This window comes from Thamnophis sirtalis, unplaced genomic scaffold (assembly GCF_051295495.1).
Source record: "Thamnophis sirtalis isolate CommonGarterSnake01/CBP01778 unplaced genomic scaffold, rThaSir2_p1.2 scaffold_9, whole genome shotgun sequence".
In the NCBI taxonomy this organism is placed as follows: Eukaryota; Metazoa; Chordata; class Lepidosauria; order Squamata; family Natricidae; genus Thamnophis; species Thamnophis sirtalis.
In genome coordinates, this window is record NW_028261389.1 from 22,903,251 (window position 1) to 22,920,739 (window position 17,489).

Here is a 17,489-nt window from a genome sequence, read left to right on the forward strand (position 1 = left end):
TGCTCTGAAAAGCACATGTTCTGAAAAGCCCGATTGGGCTTATTAGCAGGGCATGTCTTATTTTCGGGGAAACACGGTATATATGGCTGTGTGTGTGTGTATATTCCAGCTTAACTCTGGAACGCCTCTAGCAATTTCAATCAAACTTGGTACACAGATTACTTACCCTCTGGAAACAAATATTGTGGGGGTAAGACATCCCTAACACCCCTAGGGGGTATTTTGATAAGATACAGCCTGTTGCGCCTTACAATACTTTCTACTGTACTGCCGTAAAATGGCTTCTACTGTGCAGCAGAGTGGAATCGCCATGGTAATGGCTTCACAGTACTCCACAAGGGGGCTCCCTCTGGTAAGGAGAAAAATCTAACATTATAAATTACGTTTGGTCCGGACATTTTCCCCCTATAAATAAATACCCGGGCAATGCCAGGTTATCAGCTAGTTAGTTATAAAATGAATGAAGAATAAGAAGGATAGATTGTAATGATAAAAGATGTCCTGTAGTTAAATGGCTAGTTAAATCTATGGCACATTTTAGCTTTCCAAACATTACTCTTTGCTCCTTTTTGGTAGCGAATGTACTTGAAGTCCAACCTGGGGCTTCGTGCATTTTCACTAGTGGGAGCACACCAGTGGTGGGTTCCTACTGGTTTGGACCGGTTCGGCCGAACTGGTAGTGGTTTGGCAGCTTGGGTTGCTGGAACCGGTAGCGACCCAGGCCTGCCACACCCCTGAACTGGTTCCCTGGGCGGCACCATTAGTGCCGCCATCTTGTTTTTCAGTTCTGCGCATGTGCAGAACAATTTTAATTGCATTGTGCATGTGCATGTATGCGCAAAGCGAGTGAACTGGCAGTAATACCTGCCAGAACCCACCCCTGGAACACACACTTTGTGTCTTTATGAGCTATGCAAAAGTAATGCAAAACAGAACCGGTCAACTCACCACAGTCAACTCCCTGCTGCCAATTCATCGTGGCCAGCTTGCCACGGCAACTCACCATGGGACAATTCACTGCTGAAAAACTTGTTGCAGATCAATTCAACAACTTCATTTCATTATTTAAAATAATTTTAAAAATATTTTAATTGTTGTCATTCTCATTTTATTTTGACCCTCCTTTTGCACCCTTAATGATTCCTTAATGAATAATTCCTTAAGGATTCCATTTCACCTTTTTTTGTGATTAAGCAACTTTTATCCCACGGCAAGTTACCTGTGACAAGTTGTCCCATGGCAAGTTGACTATTTTCCAGGGAAATCTACGTCAGAGAAATCAGGGCCAGTGTTAATGAGCTTGGCAGCCATATATTTCTGTTAGCAGTTCCCTGGACATGAATGAGAATGAGCTCTGAGTGTCCACTGGTTATGTGCCAAGAAATAGTTTCAAAAAGACATTCATTCACAGTCTGCAAAAACAAAAGCTCCTTCTAACACACTCAACTAATGGGTAGATAGCGAATTTCTGTATTAACTTTCTTAGGATTTGGGCAGAAAATAGGATTGGACAGTGTTGGTGAACCTTTTTGGCACCAAGTGCCCAAACCAGAATACATGCTGGAAACCCAAAGACCAGCACTCTGGTTGGTGACGGAGTGTGTGCCACCTCTGGCATGCGTGCTTTAGGTTCGCCATCACGGAGATTGGAGAATGATGGTTCCCAAAAGGTTAGTTATATCGGTCTAGTGGTCACATGGTTCAATTTTTTTTCAGCCAGACTATTTGGGATTGCAACTCCCAGAATTCCTTTACTCATCCACCAAGAGGGCATCCAAACTAGCTGAACCAACATTGCTAATTTATACTGTATGGTGTACATTACATATTACTCTTTTAACTGGATCTTGACTCAGGGAAGAGCAGGGGGGGGGGAACTAAATCTTCCTTTTATGAAGGCTCAGATACCCAAGTCTGTGTTCTGATATCCCATTTAATTATCCTGGCTCTTGCTTGCTTTCCACTGCCCAGCAACATACCAAAGCAAACCAATGTTTATGGTTGCAGAGTTTTACAGGCCAAGACTTATTTGGACAAGCTCTTGAAGATGCCTTGGAGGTGTTACAGCAACATTCGGACAGCACCAATAATTATATGCCAGGTAAAAACGCAACAAGGTCAATTCACTGTTTTATTACAATTAGTTTCTACGTTTCTGAATGAATGTGTATGGATATTCATAGAGGTTTGCACAAATATACCTTAATTTTAAAAAATCATACTTGATTTTTTTCATACTCAAAATACATTCAACATAAAAATACTTGATAAATTACATTAAGGGCAAAACAGGAAGTATAGAGAGAGTTATTATGCAGTGAATCCTTTTTAAAAAAAATAAATTTGTTGTCTTTTTATTGTGCCATTCCTCTACGATTCTCAGCCTAATGCTTTAACCATTGCATAATGCAAATCTCCATTTACAACAAACTGCCATAATCAGCTATGGATTATATATATTAAAACAGCATGCATACACTTCAGCCCTGAGATATAAAAATATCCTTGTGATAGGCAGACGATCTCCAGAGTGGTATGAACATTTGCTAGAGCTGAATGTTTGCCCTTGCGTTATCCTCTACTTAAACATGTGGGACATTTACTCTATACATCAAGTATCCCACTGCAGGAGATTCAAAGCGCTACTATAGGAGAAGAGCAGGCAGACCCTGGGGGCGGACTCAAGAGAGAACTCAGCCTAGAATTGTTACATGTTCACAAGTGCTCCAAGTTCAGCCCACTTTAATTATGTTAACCCCTATCTAGCATCAATTTAGGGCTGACTGTTTGTTGACCAGATACTTGTGTATAGGTTTGAGCAATAAATCTTCTGAATTGGAACATACATGTGATTCTGATTCTTCATGCTACAGAAAGACAAAAATGCTTCTCTGTTATGGCCCATTCACAGTAGAATGGTTTACCCCCAGTGATCAGGCTCAATCTGATCCTGTTAACCTCTCACAAGCAGGTTCAAACAAAACTCTGGTTACAGTGAAATGGGTGCTTCATTGGAAGACCTAGCCAGGATTCTGGACAGGGTCTATCTATGTCAGGGTGTCAAATACAAGGCCCGTGGGTGAAATCTGGTTTGTGGGATGATTGGATCTGGTCTGTGGGGCTTCCTTGGAAACAGTGAAGGACTGGCCCACATTGCCTCTGCCAGGAAAAATGAAGCTCGAGAGGGCCTCCTTCCCGAGCTCCGTTTTTCCTGGCAGAGGGTTTTAGGAGGCCGTTGCAGGCAAAAACAGCTTGGGAGCCCGTTTTCACTAGCAGAGTGCTCAGACAACTACAGGCACCCATGACACAAGTGACGTCAAGCTGGCCATGCCCCCTGACCCCTCCAAGGTGAAACACAACCCTGATGCAGCCCTCAATGAAATCGAGTTTTACACCCCTGATCTATGTGGTCACTCAGAAACAGTTGGTCAGTCAATCATTAGTAATAGACTTGTAAACTACCCAATGCCACATGATTTTGATAGCTTAAACATCTAATAAACAAACAAATAGACTCAAGGGACATAGCCCTATGTGAATGGGTCTGGATTCCTTGGGGTCAGGAGTGTTAAGAAGTGAATTAAGCTTCAGTTTCTATAAGGTGCCATTTTGACCCATAATCCCCCCAGGTTCCCCAAATATGTCAAAATGTCCATTTTTAAAAAACCTCAACCAAGAGTGTGGGAGCTCAGAATTGCAGAAAAATGCTTGAAGACCCCACTTTTTCCAATCATGCCCACATGAGTATATAACCATGGTGAAAAACAGAATGGAGTAATTGCATAACAACCTCTCCTAATGCCTTAATCTGCCCCGCTTCTGTGCAAATTAGACATTAACCTATATCTGGATCCTGGCTTGCTGTTAATCATGATGTATTGGGCAAGGAACATCTGTCTATCCTCAGATTTGAATTTTCTTTAAGTTAACCCTACATTATCCACATAGGTAAAATAAAATGCTTCTCACAAATGTGTTTTACTCATGTGATTGAGGAAAAAATGGTAACTGGGCTTAAAACAGATTCCAGTCTTTGGTTGATTATTCTGATTTCCTTTCCTTCTCACATATTCTGGTCCATTTTTTCCCTTTAGGAGATTATAAAAACCATCTGACTTGCCATCACAATCTTTTCCAAACAAATATGAATAACTTGCCTGAGTCTTTCATTGGAGAAACAACATATAACTGGAATAATACAACAGTAAGTGAAACATTAACATGTACAAGGGTTTAATACTTTAATTTAATAATTTAATTTATTTTTAAAGATTTTTATTGCTTTGACATCTTTTTTTTAAGTACAGCTTAAGTTTGAAGAATATTGCCACTCTGTTTGGTATTTAGAAATTTATGGGAGACTTTATCATTAGTCTATCTGTCTATCAAGAGGAGAATTACCAAGAATGTAAACTTACGAAACCTATTTTGATAATAAATCTTATTGCACTCTGTAGAAGCTACGTCTCTGTTAATATTCCTAAAAGTTCAGTATGGTCCTAATTAAGGGACTATAAAAGTCTCTTATCATAAGAAGTCATGTTGATTTATTGTGTAAATGGAAGCTAAAATTTATCCTTGAACAGCCTGAAGATAAATTTCATCCAGATATCCATAAAAGCATTGCTTATAAGCATCATATTGTGCTATAAGATTGCTCATAAAACCTGAGTATTATTTTTATTTATTAGTTTATGTACAAGATAGCAGGTATAAGTATATGCATGGACATGAACAAAGGAAATGAATACAAATAAATGGGGACAGTAGGATAAGAACCAGAGGTGGGTTGGTGCCGGTTCGGCATGATTCGGCCGAACCGGTTGTGGAATTCAGGCCTGGGTCGCAGAACTGGCAGCGACCCAGGCCTGTCATGCCCCCCAAACAGTTCCCTTGCTGCCGCTTGGACACCGCCATTTTGGATTTTAGTGACTGCATGTGCGCAGAGCGTGTCTGGCATGCAGGTTGCGAACTGGCAGTAATGCCGGCAGCAACCCACCACTGAAAGGGATGGTAGGCATGCTGGTGTGATTAAGCACGCCCACTTTACGGATCTCTTAGGAATGTGGTGAGGTCCACAGTAGACAGTTTAAGGTTGAAGCTGTGAGGGATTGAGGATGCCAGCCATAGAACCATGAAGGGAACAGAAACAAGTTTTAATCCTTACTTTCAACCAATATGTACCTTGCAAACAGTGAAATCCTATTAATTATGACTAAAAAAGCACATTTTGGAAAGATTTGAAAAAAGTAAGAGAGAAACCACAATCCCCAAGCAATCTGACCATATACAATGATGATATTATCCATTCAGTCATATCCATCTCTTGGAGGTCTGCTTGGGGGATTCTGGTTCCTATACATTATTTTTTGTTCGTAGTTTCTTCCCTTTGCTTCCTCAACCTTTCAGTTTTTGTTCTTGTTTCTATGCATGACATAGAATGTTCTACCCAAACTCTTCTGTTACCTTTCTCCCAAATGACAAGAAATAGGTCATTATTAACCAGGGGCATTCACAGGGTAGAACAGGTGATGTCACTTTGTTTGATGATATCAAGATGCATTGGGCATTCATTGTGGCTTCTACTGGTTGCCTATATTTACCATATTTCTTACCTGTTGGTTAATTGCTGAAATGTTGTTTCTTCCCACTGTGATTGCCCGCTTTTGCAAGAATGACACTGACTTGTATTCTGGAGCTAGCTATTGTACCCTGCAGACTGTTCAAGAAAATGAAAACATGTATACCACATCTCTCCAGCAAAAAAGCAACAGAGGTTTGTAAAAAATCTTGATTTCCACAAGTACACAGTTATGATTCTGAGTTATTCTTATGACAATATTGGTGTACACACTTTTCTGTTTTGTACTGAATTCAGTGGCACCAAGAACATATATTAATATTTTTGGACCTGTAATTCATACTACTGCCAATGTTCCCTCTAAGGTGCGTGGCTGCACGGCCGCATACGTGGCAAGAAAACACCGGGCAGCAGTTTCCAACTGCCGTGCAGTGATTTCTAATGTCACAGGCTCCGGAAGCTGAGGGGTCTCAGATTTTCTGTCCTGGTTAGGGTTAGCATAGGCGTGGGGGTGGGGTGGGGATGGCGGCAGGAGGTTACGCGGCATGGCCGGTCTCCTAGGACCTCCCAGGTGCCAGCTGCACCACTCAAATTATCGTCAGTCGCCCCGTGTTCAGCAAAGCAAGAGCAGGGAAGTCCTTTGCAGGTGGCTAGAACTGGCTGCCCGCAAAGGACCTCGCTGGACTTGTTTTGAGGAGCATGGGGTGACTGACGGTAGTTTGCACTGGCCGCACCCGCTCAAACTACTGTCAGTCCCGTGTTCAGCAAAGCAAGCCTGGGGAGGTCCTTTGTGGGCGGCCAGTCCTAGCCACTTGTGCCTGGCCCTGCAGCTGAAGTGAAGCCTCAAAGTCCCCCCCCCCGCCACCGGAATAACTGCTGCGGCCTCCTCCTCCTCCAACAGCACTACCGGATTTGCCGCCCGGTGCTGTGGCTGAGGTGAAGCCACCAAAGCTCCCACCGGTGCCCCCGCCTGTGGCAGCAGCGCCTCCCTCTCCGCTCGGAGCACCTGAGCTGGGCCCCGCATTACCCCTGCCCCCTCCTCCTCCGCCATGCTTTTGAGGAGCCATGATGCTATTTTTTCTGCGGGGAGGGAGCTGGACAGCAGGTGCGGACCGACCTTGGGAGGGGAAAAGGGTGCTGGAGCGCTGGCAAAGGTGAGGTGGCGAGGAGGAACCCGATGGCGGCCCCATTGTGGGGGCTAATAGAAAGGCGATGGAGGGGTGGGAGCAGGGGAAAAAAGGCCTCATGGCTTCTCAAAAGCACGGCGGAGAAGGCGGCGGCAGGGGTAACACAGTGCCCAGTTCAGGTGCTCCAAGCACTGGGTGGGTTCTGGCTGGCTTTACTGCCGGTTGACTCATGCACGCACTTGTTTCATGCACATGCTGAATGCATGCTGCGTGCACATGCACAGTTCAATTAAAATTGTTCTGCGCATGCCCAGAACTCAAAAACAAGATGGCAGCAGCGACAGCGGCAACAGGGGAACTGGTTTGGGGGCGTGGCAGGCATAGGTCCCTACCGGTCCCAGCAACCCAGACCGCCATACCACTACCAGTTCGGCCTAATCGGGCCGAACCGGTAGGAGCCCACCTCTGAAATGGCTGCAGAATCAAAGTTCCAGATCACAGTGACAAGAAAAATGAGATTCAGTCTCAGGTGGGAAGAGGGAAGGAAATGCCTCACAACAGATCTAAAGGAACAACTGAGGCGTCTGCCTGCCCCACCAGATCCAACAGAATGACTTAGAAGAGAATTTGGCAGGCTCTAACCAGCAGGCCTTTTCTATTGTGGTGCTTGTATTGTGGAAACTTCACCCTCCTCCCAGAGATGAGGTTGGCGTCATCATTCCTGGATTTCAGATCAGTCTTTCCCAACCCACTTTCCCAAAAACCTTGGGTTTGCTGCCTCTAGAACAGGGGTAGTCAACCGTTTTATACCTACCGCCCACTTTTGTATTTCTGGTAGTATTAAAATTTTCTAACCGCCCACCAGTTCCACAGTAATGGTGATTTATAAAGTAGGGAAGTAACTTTACTTTATAAAATTTATAAAGCAGAGTTACAGCAAACCCTTACCAACCACCATGAAAGCTGGAACGCCCACTAGTGGGCGGTAGGGACCAGGTTGACTACCACTGCTCTAGAATATCCAACAATGGGAACTCTAGGACATCTGTATTTAGAGATTTCCAGTTTACATCAGTGGACAATTGGGCCAGATTAACAATTATTTTGTCTTCCAGGGAGTTTTGGGAACTTTGGAACTGAGAAGGAAACTTGACATTCCTAACAGTACAAAGTGCTTTTAACCAATTTAAAACAAGAGTGTATCTCGAATAAAGCACACATTTGAGAACCCTTTTTTAAAAACTTTTAATCATATACTCCTATAATAGCCTTGCTGAATGAATTTATTACTTGTATTAAACTGTCAATTGTTTAACTTATTGTTTATTGAGCAAGCTATAATAGTCTTAGGTGTATACAATTCAAAGTCAATTTAGTCATTGGTGACTAAATTTACATGTTATATTAGAAATAAATAAAGCACATTAGGGCTTAGCATCATATATCAGCTGTGGTACAGTGATGCATATAACTTACAGTAACTTCAACCAATTGCTCAATCTCAATTTTCATATTGGATTGTGCAAAGGTTTCATTTAATTCATTTTAAAATTCCAAAATAAATTGCATCATACACCCATTCCATTTATAGTCTTGTCGTTTTGCTTCTGGGCAGGTCGGAAAAGATTACGACTGTTTGAGTATATTCTTGAGTCTCTTCATAATCCGGAGATGGCAAACTGTATCCAGTGGATCGATAAAGCCAACGGTGTCTTCCAGTTTATTTCCAAAAACAAGGAGAAATTGGCAGAACAGTGGGGGGAACGCAAAGGAAATCGGAAAGTCATGACCTATCAGAAAATGGCAAGAGCCCTGCGGAATTATGGGAGAACAGGAGAAATAACTAAAATCCGAAGGAAGCTGACCTATCAGTTTGGTGCTGTGGTTTTGCGAAGGCTCTCTCTAGCCTGCTTTTCAGGAAAAGATGGAAATATTGGTGATCAGTTTGTTAAAGCTGAACAGGGATGTCTATATGCAGCTGACTGGTTTACTTATCAAAACTGCATAAACCAAAAAGGCTGTGACTTACAACAGGACAGCGACCTTACAAGTTCATTCTACTGTGAAACTTACTAGATGAAACTTTTTCCTCATGATGTCTCCCCACACAAACTTATGTGGCATGATTAACTCACCAGAAAATGCATGCCAGCTACCAGATTCAAGCCCCCCCCCTCCTTTTGGGCTAATTGGTGTAGTTTGCAAATAGATTTTGCTGGGAGTATGCTCTGTTTAACTTCAGAGTAGGCATCTAGAGAACTGAAGTACCTAGCTGACACCGGTTCCACCACAAAACCGCGGTAGACAAAAGCGCGCTCGACGAAAGCGCGTACGTGACGTCATCACAGCGCGACGAAAACATCGCGCTGTGAGCGGTAAATTTAAAATTAAAGCAAAAACCTTACCCTAACCCCCCCAAACCTAACCCTAAACCTAACCCTAAACCTAACCCTTAACCTAACCCTAACCCTAACCCTAACCCTTAACCTAACGCTAAACCAGGTACGCGCTTTCGTCGAGCGCGGTTTTGTCTACCGCGGTTTTGACGGGTCACGCTGACACCTCGTGCTTTAATTGCATCAAGTCTTACTGAATACGAGGGTTTGTTTCTGAGTAGTCGTACATGGGTGGGACTTCATCCTCCCTCTTGGTTTGTAAGGAAATCTCTTTTATTTCGATGACTTTTCTCTATTTTACAATTTTTTAAAACTTAGTCCTGCCTGGTTACGTTTAGTATTGCAGTCTCAGCAATAAAAGTTAGAGGTGTAACATAAATCCATTGAATAAATATAAATGTGTACAAAAGACGTGCACATGTTGACTTTCTGAATTTTGTTATACCTAAAATATATTAAGAATGACTAGCTTCTGTCGCCTTTACAACTTCATTTAAATCTTAAATTCTCTACTACATTTAAGTGTCGGTTTTGTTTATGCTCATTCCTGTGCTGGCTGCAAATGTAAACTGAAATCTGTTATATTTCAAGGACAATGGCAGGGTTTTATTTCCTAAAAGATGAATGTAGGAGTGCAGGAGATCAAGCAGAAGGGGAGGATGACTGAAAAAGGGAGGAGAATTATTGCTATGGCAGTGAGTAAAAAAGCAATGACATGATGCTCCCTTTCATGTACCAAACTGTAGCTGCCATTCCTGGGGTGTAGAAGAGTCAACATCTGAATTTTTTTCAGCACTGGAGGCCCCATCTTAAAATTTCGGCCTTGGGATCCAAAGAACTATATTGCCACTCCTGCATTTATATCAGAAATGTGAGGTTGAGAAAAGGAAAGAAATAGGAGGAAAGGGAATGTACAAGTTAAGGAAGAATGTAGTATACGTGGATGAAATTATAATATGTTGAAGTTGGATGACTTTCGCAGTTGAAAAGAAAGAAGATTTTTAGTATGTACCATTGTCTGTCCTATGGCTTAGGGTCTTAAAAAGTTCTGCAATTATATGATAAACCAGAGTATGATAATTAACGAAGCAGCTGAGCTCATTATTCAACTTCACTCATTTTTCTTCATCACTCATTCTTCTCATTTAATACTAAATACAAATGGCAAGATGAAATTAATTTTACGTATCAGCATTTACCAACTTTGATGGAATTTAAATATATATTAAAAAATGAGCTGGCATCTTTTTAGCTGCAGGTTTTAAGATCTATAGCTGAAGTCCAACATTCAACTTCAGCCTGGCGCTTTTATAAAGCATAAATCATACTAGAGCACAATTTTAGGATATATTTTTCACTAATAATCGATTGATCAAATCAGTCACTATCAATTGATTTACTGTAAATATGGCTATAGTAGCTATTCAGTTAACACTTTGTAGTTATTTAGAGCAATATTTTAAGGAAGATTATTGTGTCTATTATGTGTGATTATTTTAAAAACTTTGTAACATTCAGAAATAAATTATGTATTCTGTATATATACACACATATCTGGATGGTTTGAACATTTATTTTTGTGCAAAATAACATGAATGACTGAAGTTTGTCATGTTATGGAGATTCTCAGTCATCCAGGTCATGGTTGTCCCAAAGGTCCATTTTCAAAAGGCAACTGGACTTTTCTCAGTCATCCTGGACATTTGTCATGCATTCTGAGTGAAAATTCAATTTTCAGATGTAGAAACACCAAAAGAGGGCACCTCCACCCATTTTTGCATCTGTCTCCTATAATAAAACATGTTAATTAGAATTCACATTTATTCTATTTTCGTTTTCTCTGCACTGTTAAGCATTCTGCTGACTAAAGTTAATGAGCCTCAATTTTGGGGGAAATCATCTCTATTTCTCTCTCTCTCTCTCCCCCTCTCCCTCTTCCTCTCCCTTTCTGTGTATTTTCTATTCTCCAATACTTTGAAGCTATATTCTGCTAGCCCCATTGCTAATCAACCAACAGCTGTCTGGGTCTGAATGAAATTATGTTACTGTAAGAGTCTCTAAAAGTTCAGCTTATATCATTATGTATTATCTCAAAGAATCCTAAAAATGATAGGATGAGATCAGTCTTAGTTATTCTCTTTTATTTAGTCCATGATTAACTTAATCATTGGTTACTCAATTTTCTGGGTTTGCATAGCAATAGCAATAGCAGTTAGACTTATATACCGCTTCATAGGGCTTTCAGCCCTCTCTAAGCGGTTTACAGAGTCAGCATATTGCCCCCAACAACAATCCGGGTCCTCATTTTACCCACCTCAGAAGGATGGAAGGCTGAGTCAACCCTGAGCCGGTGAGATTTGAACAGCCGAACTGCAGTCAGCTGAAGTAGCCTGCAGTGCTGCATTTAACCACTGCGCCACCTCGGCTCTTGCATGACACTCTGAACCACGGAATAAACCAAGCTGGGTATATACATGTACATACATGTACAATTTGCACATGAGCTGTACTATCTAAAGTATAGTAGTCTATTAAGTTAGAAGTGAATCATTTGTAAGGTGAATATTTTGACGTTTAAATTTTCATGTTTATTATATTTCAGTATATTAATTCCATTTTTCCTTCAGGATTCTAAAAGTAAAGCTCTTCTGTCACTGATATAATCTCTCTTAGATAAAGCAAAGATTCAGAGTCATATCACTGCTCCCATCGAAGGGTTCTCCAGTACATTGTCACCCAAATCTGGTAGCAATTTCTGCTACTCAGATGATGCCTGCTGCGGCTCCTGCTTTACGCACCTGCTATATCTTGGCCAAGCCTTTTTTTTGTGATCATTTCAAGAGTTTTTGCCATTAGGTAATAGTGAAATAGTGAAAATCAATAAATGCTGAAGTGCTAGATGTGGTTGTCTCCACAATTGGATAGTGAACATTCGTTAGTTTCCCTTTCAACTTCAAAGAAGCTCTGCTGCTTCCTTGAGTGACTCATGTCCTTGACTGTTGATAAAGTACTGCAGTTGGAGAATCAACCTGTGCTACTAACCTTTTAGTCTTAGGGCAAGGAAAGCAGATTAGCAAATTGAGTTGGTAAGTGAGTCTTTCTGTGAGGGAGATGGGAGATCTCTAAATATGATAAATCAATCAATTAATCAATTCAGAGAGCAGATAATTACAATGTGCTTTCCAGTGGTGGTATCCTGCCAGTTTAACAACCAGTTCGATGATCACATGCTTTGTGCATGCCCACGCCTGATGCACATTTTGCATGCATGCACAGTTTTAACGAAACGTACCTTCCATGTTACTTCTGGGGAGTAACACAACTGAGGCACAGCAATCCATTCTGACGCGTGAATAAGCTGAGAGGATATAGGTAGAGAAAGGGCAGGGGTAGGTGGAGGGCCTACCTGAGTGAACCAGTTCTCTCACAGTTGATCGTCGGAGTTACCGTTTCGCCTGAACTGGTCTCAACCGGCTGAATCTCACCCCTGATGCTTTCACTGAAATAGGACAAAGCTCTAATGTTCACATTCCTTTTTTGTGCAACCCCTGGCTTACATTGTAGAAAAAAACTTTCTCACCATTTTGGGAATGAATGAACAGTAACAAATGACTTCAGTGCTGCTGCAAATCAGGTGAAGATCCCAGTGTTTAAGACTAATATAACCTTACTTAGGTACCACAAGATGGTGCTGTACGTCAAATTAGTTCCCAGGCAAATCTAGTTTTTGTTTGGCTCTAGAGGACCACAAATCATATGGATCTAATTTGCAGTTTGCTGAAAACGTACAGGAAAGGGACCACAACTGATGAAATCAAAGCTGGCATGGTGGGGAATTAACTTTTTTCTTAACTTACTGGGATCCTGTGAACATTCCTCTGAACTGGAATTTATATATGGTGGGATGGTCCATTGGTGTCACCTGATGATTTTTTTTCCTTGGTGAAAATACAGTCGGTCCTTTGCTTCCTTTTTCCGGGCTTCCTTATTTCAACTATAAAAACAGTGGTCAGTTCTGAACCAGCCTTTTAAACTGTTCTTACCCGAAGTTAAAAGTGACATTTCTAATTTGCCCATTGTCTATGGCAGGGGTGTCAAAGTCAAGGCACATGGGCTGAATCTGGCCCATGGGATGTTTAGATCTGGCCCACAGGGCTGCCCTGGAAACAACAAAGGATGGCCCTCAGTGCCTCTGCAGCAAAAATGGAGCATGGGAGCTCCATTTTCACTGGCAGAGGGTTGCAAGAAGCCAACGCAGCCTCCTAAGCTCCATTTTCACTGGCAGAGCGCTTGGGCCACCACAGGCACCCCCAACACATTGAGCTGGCCACGCCCACCTTGGCCACACCCACCCAGCACTCAAGGTCAAACACAACCCTGATGCGGTGCTCAATGAAATTGAGTTTGATACCCCTGGTCTGTGGAGATTCTCAGTCATCCAGGTCATGGTTGTCCCAAAACTGCTTTTGCAAGAGGCAACTGGACTTTTTGGTTTTTCTTTCTTTTATGAAGTGCTGAAGAAGCTTCTTGGATGAGGAGCGAAATGTCTTCAAAGAAAAAAACCAGAAAGCCCAGTTGCCTCTTGAAAAAAAGCACCTTTGGGATAATTTCCCCATTATTACAAAGCCATCCTCTTTGGTTGTCTGGACTGGAGAATTGTAGCCCATTTCTAATCCTAACCAGTTAGCAACTTATACCTTAGTTCCTTTTTGTAGAGCAGTTTTGACTATTTTATGCTCATCTTCTCCTCTTCCCAAAAAAAGGTGATTGGAAATTAAACCCTGACATATCTGAAGCCCATCAAGTTGAAGAAGATTAATGTAGAGCTCCTATCAAAGGGAACCCCCTCCAATTTCTTAAACACATTCATCCGAACCATAAATTTTAATCTTTGTTTTTGAATCATAGAAATTTGAACAATACGTTTCATCTAATGGAAGAAGTTTAGACACAGAAACTATTCCATATTTAACTATGATGCACCTGCTCTCTAGAATGAGGTCCCCACTGAGATCCTGGTGGCTTCCATCCTATTGGCATGGCAGAAGGCCTTAAAGATGTGACTCTTTGCCCTTTGAATGGGATGGGTGGGAATGTTTTATTTTCTTGTGGCTCGATTTTGCCACAGAGCAGGAATGAGGCAATGATGTCTCCTGCGTTGGCTCATCGTTATAAATTGGCTCCTCTCCTTGGAGAAACTGCACTGTCGCTGGTCCTTGTGTTCCACTTTAATCCCTGAGACATTCCTGTATTTTCCAGAAGTGCACAGAAGGTGATATTTTCTATCTGAAGGAAAGACTATTCCAATTGTCATTTACCCTGAGATGGCAAATTCTGATCCCATCTAGCAGAAAACTCATGGAAAGTTGATTTATTTGGGAGGGGCAGAAAAGAGGTTGAAAGGGAATGGAGTATGGCCATGATGGGGAACCTATGGCATGCATGCCAGAAATGGCACCTAGAGCCATCTCTCTGGGCACATGAGCTATTTCCCATTGCTTTTCTGGGTTCCAGCACACTGGCCAGCTGGTCTTCACGCACACGGGAGCACTGGAAACTAGAAGAGCAGCCACCCGGTGTGCATGCACGCACAGGGAATATAATATTCCAGTTTTTGGCGCGCACACGTACATCAGCCAGCTGGTCTTCGTGCATGCATGTGTGCCAGGAACCAGAAGATTAGGTGGCCAGTGTGATGTGCGTGCCGGAAACTGGAAGATCATCTTCCCGGCACACACATGACCTCCAGGCGGTTGCTCTTCCAGTTTCTGGTGCACGCTCCCATTTTGGCACTGGTGTATATGGTGTCTGGCTGATTTTTCAGAAATCCATCTACATGTGGCTATTCTAGAGAACCTTTGGAGTAGAATTGGTGTGAGTGGTGAGCCTTTGAGTTATGGATTATTATATGATGTTTAGTTATTCTTCAGCTACTGCAGGTGTTACAATTTCTATTTGTACATTAATTATTCCTTGGGGAAAACCCCACCTCTTCTATAGAGAGAAATGTAAGCTATCCATGCCATTCTTTTGGATTACAGTGGTATAGAAGCCCTGGTAAATAAGAAAATTAATAGATTAAATGAAAGAAAAAAGCTATCTTGTCAAGAATGTTTGCATGAAATAATGTCTGTTGATACAGTGGTTTAAAAAAATTATGCTCAGTGGGACTGGACTATATTAACAAGATGCCACCAGCGTGCAAAGTGTAAATTGATGGTGGAAAAACAAATCTCTTCGGACATTCCAGAGTCACATAGTGCATGCCAAGGCCTGAAGAACAAAGAAGGACTTTGGGGAAGGGGGGAGGGAGACAACTGGCTTCAATTTCCAGTGATGGAGAAGAAAACCAACTTGAAAACTACCATAATAGAAACTCACAGATATTAATTCATCAGGTTGAGCTGAACTGACATCAGTCATGCACAAGGCAGAGATATAAGTAGCCTTAAAGGGATTCCAAAATGTTTAAAAACACAAAAAAACCCTAAGTGAGGGGACTCTAGAAACAGATCAATGACAATTGTGCATACTAAGGCAACACCGAACTATCCATAATAACAGATGGGAAGAATAGAATGTTTTCGTTAGTAGATATCATTATCTACCATGAAAAGGGGGTACTGAATGAGTTATATTTACTGCAACCTTTTTTCCTTACTTTAAACAATCTTTAAATGGATGGTATAAACACATTCTTAAGGTGGCAAAAGCTTTTATTCTATGTATAAAATTATATTCTACTGCAACCAACAATAGGACAACTCATTTGAAGATATCAAAAATGTATGGCAGACCATACTGCACTTCCAGATAAAGATGCCATCTCCCAGAATTTAATATCTGAAACTCCCTTTGCATAATTCAGACATGGACATACATATAGTCCCCAAATATATAGGTCATAATCAACTTAAAAAATAGGGTACGCCTGAATACAAATGATATCTTAGATTTCTCCCTAGAGGGAGGAACTGGCACTATGAAAATATTGGTTGCATTTGTGTCCAAAATTGTGAGTAGTGAATCAATACAACCATCCAGTCTTGTTAGTCTTGAAAAGGCTACTCTGGGCTAGACATTATTAATATTGGGATCAGTACAGGAAATCTCAGGGTTATAACCTAATCTTGCAAAGCAAAAACACACTCCGGAAGGCATTAGTGAGCCACTTCTATAAGACATATAAATAAATAAATAAACCTACCGATATAGATGGGCATCTGGTGGGAGACTACAGATGTCATATGTATCATTGAACAAATGATAGAAGTTATATGATTCATCAATCATTTCAGTGATGCAGAGTATTTAATTTCAATCATTTGTATAACTTACCCCATAATTCCCTTCCCCTTTGTGGTTTATTTTTAACCAGAACCCCAAACAGTGATTCATTGAATGATTGCCTAGAAATCGGCAAAAATAAAAGCCAACGCTTTCATTTCATTCTACTCCAAATGAAAAAAGATAAGGAAATAAGGAATAAAAGTAGTGCTATTGTTTTGTGTGTCCAAAGGCAGGGGTGGGCTGCTGGGAATTCACAGGGGTTCGGGAGAACCTCTAGCTAAAATTCTGTGCAGTTCGGAGAAACACCAAATCCCACTCCTGGCTAGACATAATTTATTTCTTTATTTAACTGTTAGATAAATCCTGGTCCTTCACACTTCCAGTGGTGCATTCATTCATTGTGTAATGGAAATCTATCCTTGCAAGACTTGGCAGCGGGGCATTGGGTGTTACCCACAAATTTACCACTCTTCAAAAGCCTATAATAGCTCAGACCTGGAAACTGACTCCATAAGAACTTCAAAACTATACTGTATTGATATACTAGCCGGGGGAAATGTCTGGACCAAACATAATTTCTAATGCTGGATTTTCCCCCTTACCAGAGGGAGCCCCCTTGTGGAGTACTGTGAAACCGTTACCAACTCCACTGTGCTGTACAGTAGAATCCAGTATGGCAGTATGGCACAACAGGCTGCATCTTAACAGAACACATGCCCTGAGGGATTTTAGGGGTGTCTTACTCCCACAGTATTTTTCTCCAGAGAGTAAGACATCTATGTACCAAGTTTGGTTGAAATTGCTCAAGGTGTTCCAGAGTTATGCTGGAACATACACACACAGCTGTTAGATAGATGATAGATAGATAGATAGATAGATAGATAGATAGATAGATAGATAGATAGATAGATAGATAGATAGATAGATAGACAGACAGACAGACAGACAGACAGACAGACAGACAGACGATGATAGATAGATAAATAGATAGAGATAGATAGATGATAGGTAGATGATAGATAGATGATAGATAGATAGATAGATAGATAGATAGATAGATAGATAGATAGATAGATAGATGCTTTATTAAAAGAA

At 41.4% G+C, this 17,489-nt stretch overlaps 1 protein-coding gene across 1 annotated transcript; it reads left to right on the forward strand.

Annotated features, from left to right (window-relative positions):
• Window positions 1-277: 277 nt before the first annotated feature.
• On the forward strand, window positions 278-9,073 carry SPIC (Spi-C transcription factor). The gene is made up of 5 exons (XM_087722541.1): window positions 278-313; window positions 1,972-2,101; window positions 4,095-4,204; window positions 5,674-5,776; window positions 8,324-9,073. The coding sequence occupies exons 1-5, from the start codon at window positions 278-280 to the stop codon at window positions 8,782-8,784; spliced, it is 840 nt and encodes a 279-aa protein (XP_087578667.1). The 3' UTR covers window positions 8,785-9,073.
• Window positions 9,074-17,489: the final 8,416 nt, after the last annotated feature.